The sequence below is a fragment of the Penaeus vannamei genome, chromosome 12 (genome assembly GCF_042767895.1).
Source record: "Penaeus vannamei isolate JL-2024 chromosome 12, ASM4276789v1, whole genome shotgun sequence".
Lineage (NCBI taxonomy): Eukaryota > Metazoa > Arthropoda > Malacostraca > Decapoda > Penaeidae > Penaeus > Penaeus vannamei.
The window spans coordinates 3,001,710-3,014,209 of record NC_091560.1 but is presented as its reverse complement, the minus strand read 5'-3'; the positions used below and the strand labels follow the sequence as shown (position 1 = coordinate 3,014,209).

The 12,500-nt window shown below is 43.8% G+C and overlaps 1 protein-coding gene across 3 annotated transcripts in view; it reads right to left on the bottom strand.

The window, feature by feature from the left end:
* LOC113819303 (histone-lysine N-methyltransferase SMYD3) overlaps positions 1–10,083 on the bottom strand; it is a gene marked incomplete at its 5' end in the record, with an annotated part of 39,356 nt that extends 29,273 nt beyond the window's left edge. For all 3 annotated transcript variants that reach the window (XM_070127766.1, XM_070127767.1, XM_070127765.1), the window contains 3 exon segments: positions 2,358–2,485; positions 8,179–8,248; positions 9,909–10,083. In XM_070127766.1, the coding sequence (XP_069983867.1) occupies positions 2,358–2,485; positions 8,179–8,248; positions 9,909–10,083 (373 nt within the window).
* Between the last annotated feature and the right edge of the window lie 2,417 nt (positions 10,084–12,500).

Here is a 12,500-nt window from a genome sequence, read left to right as displayed (position 1 = left end):
GTTTGTGTGTTTCTTAAAGGGAGAAAGAATAGATAGATAGATAGATAGAAAATAGAAGAAGAAAAAATATAAGTTGATAGTTATGTTTTTTTGTAGATTAAATTAGTCTGTGGTATATATTTTTTCGTCTCCTTTTTGAATTTTTTTATCTTAATAGCTTAATCAAATCAAGTCGTTATTCAGTGTTCTTATCCAATATCGATTTTTTTTAGGATTTATCTCTGACGAAACAAAAGATTGTAAAAATAAATACGTTAGATACAAATTTTAAAAATCATATCAGTTGCTTCTTCGGTGTGAAAAAAATAAATATGTTATATAATCAGAAAAAAAAACAAAAAAATAAAAATATGTTATATAAAAAAAATTAAAAATCATATTAGTTGCTTCTTTGGATGTGAAAAAAAAGGAAATTGGAAACTGCATTTTTACAAGAACCAGATTTGTGATTAAGAACATTAATTGATATGAAATTTCGTTCTCCATGTGTGGTGATTGTATGTACGGTAATAATAAACAAAGTCTGATAAAGGTAGACAAAGGAGAGACAGAGAGAGAGGAAGGGGAGAAAGGCCATACCACGTGTGCCTTGGACCAGGAAGTAGACAGAATTACCTCTCCCCTCTCCCCTCCTCTCCCCTCCCCCCCCCTCTCCTTTCTGTTCTCTCACCTCCCTTTCTCCTCCTCTCTCCCCTGTCTCCTCTATCTCCCTCATCTCTTTCTCTCCCCTTCTTTTCCCCTCTCTACTCTCTCTCTCCTCTTTCTTTTTCCTCTTCTCTTCCCTCCCTCTCTTCTCCCGTCCTTCCCTTTCCCCTCCTCTTCTCACCTTCCCTCTCCTCCTCTCTCTTCTCTCTTCTTCTCTACTTCCCTCCTCCTCTTTTCTACCTCTCTCTCTTTCTCTTTCTCCCCCTTTTCTCTTCTCTCATCTCTTCACCTCCCCCTCTCCCCTTTACATTTCTTTTCTCCTCCCTCTCTCTCTTCCCCCTCTCCCCTTTTTTCCCACCCCATCTCTCTCCCTCCTCCCCTCTCTCTACTCCCTCCCCTCTCTCCCCTCCTCCTCCTCCCCTCTCCTTCCTTTTCCTCTCTCTCTTCCTCCCCTCTCCTTCCCCCTCCCTCTCTCTCCTCCTCCCCCTCTCCCTTCCTTTCCCTCTCTCCCTCCTCCCCTCCCCTTTCCCCCCCCTCCCTCCCCTCTGCTTCCTTTCCCTCTCTCTCTCCACCCTCCCCTCTCTTCCCCCACCCTCTCCCCCTCCTCGGACACGCGTGTGACATTCTTCTCCCTTTCCCCTTCCCCCTTCTCCTCTGACTCCTTCTCCCCTCGCTTCATCAGACCCGAGGTTCTGAGCGGTGCCAAGTAAGGCCCTACGCGTGGCAGTGGCACCGCGACCTTTGGCGTGCCTGGGTCATTTCTCCTCAGGCACACACGCACGTACGCACAAACATGCACACAGACACACAGATACACTCGTACGCACACACGCAGATACACAGACAGGCACACATCAGACACGCATATACCCGCACACACACACAGGCACACACAGACACACATATACACGCACAGGCACACATAGGCACACACAGACACACACAGGCACGCATATACACGCACACACACACAGGCACACAGACACATGTACATGCACACACACACACGCACACACACATACGCACGTGCAAACACACAGAGGTACACACAGACATATACATACACACGTACACACACACACACACACACGTACACACACAATCATAATAATCCAACGCTGTATACTACCAAGAAATTATATATATACATTAACCGTTACTCTCAAAACACAAAGCAAAGCAAATGGAAACAACAAAACAAAAATAAAAAGCGAAAAAAAACTAAAACAATAACAAAAACACACAAAATAAAGACAGAAAAACATAAGACAAAAGCATACCATACAAAAGCGAAACGGCACAAAAATAGACAATAATAAAAAAAATAAAAAAATAAAGCAACAAATACAACAAACAAACAAATCCAAATACCTGAAAAAATAAAATGAAATACAAAAACGAAACAAATAATAAACAAACAACAATAACAAAAAATAAAACAAAACACACAAAAAAACTATAAATAAAATGAAACACAAAAACGAAACAAATAATAAACAAACAACAATAACAAGAGATAAAACAAAACACACAAAACAAAAAAACAAACGAAAAACACTAACACACAACAAACAAACAAACAAAGCACAAACGAAGGACACTAACACACAACAAACAAACACCAAAAACACAAACAAACAAACAAGCACCCCAAACAAACAAACAAACAAACAAACCAAGCCCAACCCCCCCCCCCCCTCTCACCCACTCACCCTTCCGTAGATCCCTAAGAAATCGGACTCGTTGGGCAGAAAGGATTCTCCGATGTAAGTCTTCAAGTCTGACATCATCTTCTCGACGTCTTTCATGTAGTCCTTCCTGACCTTGATGTCGGAGTAGTCTGCGGAGCGAGGGAGAGAGAATAGATGGTGAGGGAGAGAGAATAGATAGTGAGGGTGGATGGTGAGGGGGGATGGTGAGGGAGAGAGAAGAGATAGTGAGGGAGAGAGAATAGATAGTGAGGGTGGATAGTGAGGGAGAGAGAATAGATAGTGAGGGAGAGAGAATAGATAGTGAGGGAGAGAGAATAGATAGTGAGGGTGGATAGTGAGGGAGAGAGAATAGATAGTGAGGGAGAGAGAATAGATAGTGAGGGAGAGAGAATAGATAGTGAGGGTGGATAGTGAGGGAGAGGGAATAGATAGTGAGGGAGAGAATAGATAGTGAGGGAGAAGGAAATAGATAGGGAGGTGGATAGTGAGGTGGATGGTGAGGGGTGGACAAAGTGAGGAGAGAGAGAATAGATAGTGAGGGTGGATAGTGAGGGAGAGAGAATAGATAGTGAGGGTGGATAGTGAGGGAGAGAGAATAGATGGTGAGGGTGGATAGTGAGGGAGAGAGAATAGATAGTGAGGGAGAGAGAATAGATAGTGAGGGAGAGAGAATAGATAGTGAGGGTGGATAGTGAGGGAGAGAGAATAGATAGTGAGGGTGAATAGTGAGGGTGGATAGTGAGAGGGGATGGTGAGGGTGGATGGTGAGGGTGGATGGTGAGGGTGGAGAGTGAGGGTGGATAGTGAGGGGGGACGGGGGGGGTGGATGGTGAGGGCGGAGGGTGAGGGTGGATTGATGAGAGGATGGTGAGGGTGGATGGTGAGGGTGGATAGTGAGGGGGATAGTGATGGTGTATGGTGAGGGTGGATAGTGAGGGAGAGAGAATAGATAGTGAGGGTGGATAGTGAGGGAGAGAGAATAGATAGTGAGGGTGGATAGTGAGGGTGGATGGTGAGGGTGGATAGTGAGGGAGAGAGAATAGATAGTGAGGGTGGATAGTGAGGGAGAGAGAATAGATAGTGAGGGAGAGAGAATAGATAGTGAGGGTGGATAGTGAGGGAGAGAGAATAGATAGTGAGGGTGGATAGTGAGGGTGGATGGTGAGGGGGATAGTGAGGAGGTGGTGGATGGTGGGGGATGGTGAGGGGGGAGAGGGGAGAGAGAGAGGGAGAGGCAAGGGTGTGGTCTGTTTGTTCAGTGGGGTGAGGGAGATGAGGGAGGGAGGGAGGAGGAGGGGAAGGAGGGAAGGGAGGGGGAGAGGGAGGAGAGGGAGGGGGAGGGAGGGAGGGGGAGGGAGGGGAGGAAGGGAGGGAGGGAGGGAGGGAGGGAGGGAGAGGAGGGAGGAGGGAGAGAGGGAGGGAGAGAGAGAGAGAGAGAGAGAGAGAGAGAGAGAGAGAGAGAGAGAGAGAGAGAGAGAGAGGGAGACAGACAGACAGACAGACAGACAGATTGAGAAAGAGAGAGAGAGAGAGAGAGAGAGAGAGAGAGAGAGAGAGAGAGAGAGAGAGAGAGAGAGAGAGAGAGAGAGAGAGAGAGAGAGAGAGAGACAGACAGATAGACAGACAGACAGACAGATTGAGAATGAGAGAGAGAGCAGAGAGAGAGAGAGAGAGAGAGAGAGAGAGAGAGAGAGAGAGAGAGAGAGAGAGAGAGAGAGAGAGAGAGAGAGAGAGAGAGAGAGAGACAGACAGACAGACAGACAGACAGACAGATTGAGAATGAGAGAGAGAGAGAGAGAGAGAGAGAGAGAGAGAGAGTGAGAAAGAGAGAGAGAGGGAGGGATAGATAGAGAGAGAGAGAGACAGACAGAGACAGACAGACAGACAGACAGACAGACAGACACACAGGCAGAGAGATTGAGAATGAGAGAGAGAGATGGTGGGTGAAAGGGATATAGAAGGAGAGAAAGGGAGATGATGTGCTTTTTATAAGGGTGGAGTAGGGTGAAGAATGAGGGTAAGAGAGGGAGATAGTAAGAGAAGGAGTTGCGATGGGGGAGATAGAGAAAAGGAAGAAGGGGTGCTGGTGAGGGAGATAAAGGGAGGGAAAAAGGAGAATGGGTTCTTGTAAGGGAGAGGAAAGGGGAGAGGAATCGTGGTAAGGGAGAGAAAAGGGAGAAGGAACTGTCGTGAGGGAGATAAAGGGAGGAATAGATTTATGAAAGCTGCGAAGGGTGAGGGAGACAAAACGAGAAAGATGATGAGGGGTTGTGAGGGTGTCTTTAGAGTGAGGGAGATAAAGGGAGATAGCGTGTGGCGGAGATAAAGGGAGATTCTCTTGCTTCTTAAGGGAGGAAGGGTGCAAAGAGTTGTGACCTCGGGGTGAAAGGTCAAAGGTTTCTTGTGACCTTGTTTCTTGTGTTTGTGTGTGAGTATACATACATACATACACACACACACACACACACACACACACGCACGCACGCACACACACACACACACACACACACACACACACACACACACACACATGTATATATATATATATATATGTGTGTGTGTGTGTGTGTGTGTGTGTGTGTGTGTGTGTGTGTGTGTGTGTGTGTGTGTGTGTGTGTGTGTGTGTATTGACATAGAGGAAGAGAGAATGAAAGAGAGAGAAAAAAAGAGAACTGTAGCCACAGAAATTACAAGAAGAATCAAAGCCACAGTCAACATGATCTTCTCATCGTCAAATATTAAATACTAAACCAACAACAATAAAAAACAAACAAACAAAATTACTCAAAAAAAAAATACATCAAACAACACAGAAAAAAAGGGAAATAGAAAAGAAACGGAAAAACATTGCTCACTCAGGAATAATTGACAAATGCTTGGTTGCTTTATGATTGATGTGTTTTTCAATCCGTTGCAACATCACACATGATAGTTTATCAAGATAGTTTATCTCCGGGAATCAAACGACCTGTCATAAACACACAGGTCATAAACACACAGGTTTAACACTCTTTGTTGTTGTTGTTGTTGTTTTTGTCTATGTTGTTTATGCATGTAAGTTATTCAATAATGTTTTGTGATCTGTTTTGATAGGTAGACAGACAGTAAGAAAGAAATATGTATACTTCTTATGCGCGCGGGCATACACACACACACACACACACACACATGCACGCACGCACGCACACACACACACACACACACACACACACACACGCACACACACACGCCTCCCCACACACACACACACACATACACACATACACACACACATATAAACGCACGCACACACGCATGTATGTTTGTGTGTGTGTGTGTGTGTGTGTGTGTGTGTGTGTGTGTGTGTGTGCGACGAAGAAAGAGACAATTAAAAGAAATGACAGCTAAATAAAAGCAAAGGAACATTGATACACACACTGTACACGAGAAGAGAACAAAACAACTTGGAAAAGCAAAACACAGAAAATAATCACACTTAAAAAAAAAAAAAAAAAAAAATCAAAACCACACACCCAAAAAACGAAAACAAACAAACAAACAACAGCATACATATCATCCCCCCTCCCCCCCCCCCAAAAAAAAACCGTGATAATCACACTTAAAAAAAAGAAAAAAAAAATCAAAACTACACACACCCAAAAAACAAACAAACAAACAAACAACAGCATACATATCACGCCCCGCCCACCCCCCCACCGCCCCAAAAAAACGAAAAAAAAGCTGAATCACCGACAAACATCTTTAGGCTATGTACGTACACACATAATCTCTCTCTCTCTCTCTCTCTATCTATCTATCAATCTCTATATCTATCTCTTTCTCTTTTTTTTCTCTCTCTCACTCTCTCTATCTATCTATCTATCTATCTCTATCTCTCTTTCTTTCTTCGAACTCTTCTTTCTCTCTCTCTCTCTCTCTCTCTCTCTCTCTCTCTCTCTCTCTCTCTCTCTCTCTCTCTCTCTCTCTCTCTCTCTCTCTCTCTCCTCCTCCCTCCTTTTCTTTCTCTCTCTCTCTCTCTCTCTCTCTCTCTCTCTCACACACACACACACACACAATCACACTTATTCACACACGTCTATCTATCTACCTACTGTGCCCATCTATTTATGTATCTACTGCAGCTATCTCACTCTCCATGTATCTTTTTATATATCTATCTATCTCTATCTCTATCTATCTACTGTACCTATCTGCCTATCTATTGTAGCTATCTCTCTATCTATCTATCTATGCATCTATCTACTATACCTATCTATCTGTCTATCTATCTATTTATGCATCTATCAGCTGTACCTATCTATCTATCTATGCATCTACTAACTTTACCTATCTATCTATCTATCTGTCTATGCATCTATCTACTGTACCTATCTATCTTTCTATCTATCTATCAATTGGTAGAGTGAAAGAGGAGGGAGTGGGGAAAGGGGAGAGTAGAGAAGGAAGAAGGGAAATGAGGAAGGAGAACCAAAGATAAGGGGGAATGGGGAGGGGAGAGATAAGGGAGGTGCTAAATGTAAGTCCCCGTATGTACTTCGCACCCACAGTACATTAAGTTACCATTACCGTGCTTAAGTATTACTGACGTTCCCCTTCAATCCAGTCATGTACATTGTATAAGTGTGTGTATACATTGAAGCTACTTACAGTACATTCCTGAACTTTGAACTTTCTTGCAAAGCCGTCGCTACTTCATCATTATTCAGAAGTATATTCCATAAACTATTTTCTCTTTTTCGCTCATTTTTAATATGTGTCGTTATTTGGCACGTTTTTTTTCTTTTATATTCAGCATCTCTTTATCTCTCCTTTTTACCCCCTTTGAACTCTTATCTAAAGCTGTCTCTACATACGAATTATTTAACCATAAATTCCCTGAACTATTTATCTCTCTCTATTCTTTTTTGTCTTATTTCATCCCTTGATATTTACATTCATCGTCTCTTTTTTCGAACTGTTATGACGGGTACACAGGATGAGCGAGCCTGTGTATAATGACATTTAACAAAGGATTAATACGAGATTAATTTTAAACATACCGATTTTATTCATCTATTTACTTATCAATCTATTTTTTTGGTATCATTATCGACATAGGATTACAAGCGTACTCATTTCCCGGAAAATAGGTATTAGGTACTTACTTGATCAGAGCAAAATGCATGTAATACACGTAGATAAAAACAAGGTAGATTGAAGTCATATTGAAAGTACATATAAGACTGGCAGGAGATGGAATGGGTACAAACCTTAGGTACTATATCTAATCAGAAATATTACATTACATATACATATACAAACGTGCATACATACACATACAGATATATATATATATATATATATATATATATATATATATATATATATATATATATATATATATATATATTTGTGTGTGTGTGTTTGTGTGTCTGTGTGTGTGTATATATATATATATATATATATATATATATATATATATATATATATATATATATATATACATATATATTTGTGTGTGTGTGTGTGTGTGTGTCTGTTTGTGTGTCTGTGTGCGTGTGTGTGCGTGTGTGTACATGTATATATATATATATATATATATATATATATATATATATATATATATATATATATATATAAGAGAGAGAGAGAGAGAGAGAGAGAGAGAGAGAGAGAGAGAGAGAGAGAGAGAGAGAGAGAGAGAGAGAGAGAGAGAAAACACATGCAAGCTACACCGGAGTCTCTAAATCTAGCATTCAATTCCAACAAAGTGTGTCGGACAAGGAGGCAAAAATGGCGGGAAAAAAATGGCGGGAAAAGAAAAGAAAAAAAAAAAACTCACGGTTCATGAGATCCCTGAACTTTCTTCCCTCCTTCTCTGAAAACTTTTCGACTTTTTTCTCGCCTCCGTTCTGCAGAGATGAAAATAACGTTGGACTTGATAGATCTAGAAGTAGAACTTTGAATGTGAATTACAGAAAATCGGTATAAGAAGATGCCGGGGTATTTTTTTTTTTTTTTATCTGCTTTTTGCTTTAATTTATCAAAATTATGTTATTATTATCTAGGTCAGTAGATAAAAGGATTTTTTATGATTATAGGTAGATACAGATATATACTCTTAAAATACGTGGATAGATAAAAATTTAGATATATATTCTTACTTATATAACCCACACATGGCGAATACTACTCACATTTTCATACTCAGAAAGACACAAGCATTTCATTAACATAAATTTATCTACAATACTTTACATACTTGTAATCATTTCCCTTATGAAGTATCAATAAAAATTAATCAATAACCTTTGATAGTATATTGCATAGAAAATAAAATTCACTTTGTACCTGTTCTCTCTCAATTCTCTCAAGTTCTTTTGCTTTAATGAATACCTGTATGAATTAATAAACTGCAGGTACGCTATGTTTTTTTTTTTTTTTTTTAAGAAACTTACCTAAGGCTCTACCATCAGATTACCATTCCATACCATACATACCATTATGCTACCCTTCTACCCTCTTCCCATACTCCCAAACTACCATACAATCGTACCACACATATCATATACTATCCATTTAGTCTACCATACTACCATCATCCTACTGGTCTATCCTGCTATCCTGCTGACATACCATCCTACTACCATTGTATCCATCCTGCCATACACTAGAATTCTACCATACACTATCCTACGACCCTACCATTCTCCCATCACACACCACCATACCCTCATACCCAACGAATATCCGCTTTGTACCCACTTGTAATCCCTCATACCATCTCATATTCCCTCGCATCCCCCTCATAATCCCTCAGACTCCCCTTACACCCCCACATACACCACTCCTCACCACTCATATATTTTCCCTACCCCCCATACCACCCCATAATCCCTTATACTCTTCATATCCCCCATACCCTTCACCCCATTCTCTATACCCCCCACACTTCCTCATACCCCCTCATACCACCTCAGCCACCACACCAACTCACTTCCTCATACCCCCCCATATCCCCCCATACCCCCCACCCCCCCCCACCCCTCTCATACTCCTCAAACTGACCCTGAGGCCTATCACACCCCTCCCACCCTCCCACCCCCTCCCACCCCTCCCACCCCTCACCCCACCTCCCACCCACTCCCATCCCCTCACACCCCCCCCCACTCCCTCACCCCTTCTCACCCCTTACCCTCCTCCCACCCCCTCACCCCTACCCCCCCTCACCCCCCTTTCCTTTCCCCCCCCCACCCTCACCTCCCACCCCCCACCCCCTCATTTACCTCCCACTCCCTACCCCCTCACCCATCACCTCCCCCCCCCTTCCACCCCTCACCTCCCACTCTCCCCCTTCCCCCCCCCACCCTCCCTCCCCCACCCCCCCCTTTAAACTGACCCTGAGGATGAAGATGAGGCGGGCGAGAACCTAACACCCCCAGCTCCTCCTGCTTTACCCCTCATACCCCCTCACCTTTTCTTCCAAACCCTCCAAAACCCCCCCTCACTTCCCCCTCCCCCTCCCACCCCTCCACCTCCCACCCCCCGTCCCACCCCCCCTCTCAAACTGACCCTAAGGATGAAGATGAGGCGGGCGAGCAACCTCACGCTCTCGCTGGGATAGTCCGGTGCCATCCTCTTCAGGGCAGGGCACTCGAAGCGGTGGATGTCAGAGGCTTTCCTCTCGCAGTCCTTGGAGCAGTAGCGGAGGAACTGGCACTTGGGGCACGTGAAGAGGGCCTTCTTCCTGTTGGTTGGTGGGGGGGGGGGAGGTGGAAGGGGAGGGAGGGAAGGTGGGGGGGTGAGGGGGAAGGGGGGTGGGGGTGGATTGGGGGGTGGGGGGGGGGGGGGAAGGAGAGGGAGGTGGGGGGGGGTGGGGTGGTAGGGGGGATGGGAGGGGGTGGATGGGTAGAGGTGGGTGGGGGGAAAAAAGGTGGATGGGGTAGGGGATGGGGGGAGGTGGGGGTTGGATGGGGTAGGGGGAGGGGGGTGGGGGGAGAGGGGGAGGGGGGGAAGGGATAGGGAGGTGGGATGCCGAGGGAGAAGGGGAGGAGGAAGAGGAGGTGGAAAGGGAATGGGAACGGGGAAAGGGTAGAGGGAAGAGGAAGGGGGGGAGAGAGACAGAGAGGGAAAGAGGGAAGGGACAGAAAAAAAGGAAAGAGGAAGGGGGTGCGAGGGAGAAGGGGGGAGGAAAAGGGGGGTGGGGGAAGAAAAGAGGATGGGGGAGAAGGAGGTGGAAAAGGGAGAAGTCGGAGGAGGGGGAGGAAAGGGAGGTAGGAGGGGGTGGGGAGAAGTGATGGTGATACGTGGGGAGAGAAGGATGAAAGAGGAGAAGGAGGAGAGAAGAAAACATGAGAAAGAATGTATAAAAAAAAAACAAATATGGAGTAAGGAGCATATAAAGGCATATATGTTATATATACATACAAATTCATGTATACACAATCTCTCATTCTCGATGTCAACGTGCACATACTCGTACATAAATGAAAAAAAAAAAAAATTAAGGGAAAATGTGACAAATGAACCAGTGTTTGTTTATTTATTTGTAAGTGTGTGTGTGTGTGTGTGTGTGTGTGTGTGTGTGTGTGTGTGTGTGTGTGTGTGTTGCTTATGAGATGTTTGCGTGTACGAGTGTATGTGCTTATGGCTGCTACGGGCGTGGAAATGTGGAATGCATGTTGGAATGTATGTTGGCGTGGTATGTAGCCTATTTTAGAGTACGTGTGTACTACGGGTATTTCTAGTGTTAAAAGGGTGTTAAATGGAGTTAATATTTGTTATCATCGTTTGTGGTTTTGCATGTAGTTTGTTTGCTCAATTTCGCGTATCTATAGACTTACATCACGGAGCAAAAATAAACGTATTTGCGATCATTTTATTTGCACTGAATTCTTACAGTCCTAGAGATTATTTGTTCCATTTTGTTCATGTTTGTGCGTGTGTGTGGGTCTCAGGCTGCTACATAATACTTTTTCTTTCTGGGAAAACAAGTGTAAGGTTGGGATTTAATGTCATAGTTGCTAGGTTTTATTTCAGGTGTCCTAAAGTGACATTTTATTTATATTGAATGTTGTTTCCGTGAATGTAAGTGTTAGGTGGGAAGTGTAGATGTAGGTGTTTGCGTGTGTGTTTTCTGTCAAATATTTGGTTATCTAGTGTATAAATATGGTATGACACACGTATAAACACACTCACGTACAATGACACGCACACTCTTGAAAAAACAGCAACAAAAACACTTACACAAACACAAGGACAAAGACAAAGTCAAGCACACACGTCAAGTAAACACACCCGCGCGAAACAAACAAACAAACAATACACAGACAAACACGCCAAGTAAACACACCCGCGCGAAACAAACAAACAAACGATATACACACACAAACACAAGGACAAAGACGAAGATAAACTCAAATACGCACACACAAACACACACAAAAACACACACAAAACACACACACAACACACACGCGAAATAAACAAATAAGCACACACCCTCGAGAAACAAATATACACAAACGAAAACAAAGAGACAAACAAACACGCATTCAAACATCGCGCTAAACAATTTAGGACACGAACTCTAAGAACTTCTAGCGAGAGAGAGAGAGGAGAGAGAGAGAGAGAGAGAGAGAGAGAGAGAGAGAGAGAGAGAGAGAGAGAGAGAGAGAGAGAGAGAGAGAGAGAGAGAGAGAGAGAGAGAGAGAGGGGGGGGGTGGGGGGGGGAGCGAGATAGATAGATAGATAGATAGATAGATAGATAGATAGATAGATAGAGAGAGAGAGAGAGAGAGAGAGAGAGAGAAAGAGAAAGTACATATCCTCGGGTACAGCGGTTATAACCTGGGTATACGAGTAGGCACGCTGAGTGAGCGTGGGCACAGGGCCAAGGCTGCTTTTTCCCCTTTTCTCTCCCCTCCTTCCCCCTTCCTCCCCCCCCCATCTCCCCCCGTCCCTCACCCTCCCCTCACTCCTCACCAATGTTTATCACTCTCTTTCTTCTTCTTTTTCCCTCTTTGAAAATTTTACCTTAGTGTTGATCTTAGCTTGTGTTTTTTAGTTTATTTGTTTACGTTTCTCTGTTGTCTCTGTTCTCTCTGTTCTTTTGTCTCTTGTTCTTCACTAATGGGGGCGTGTCTGGCGCTTTTCAAGGGGCGG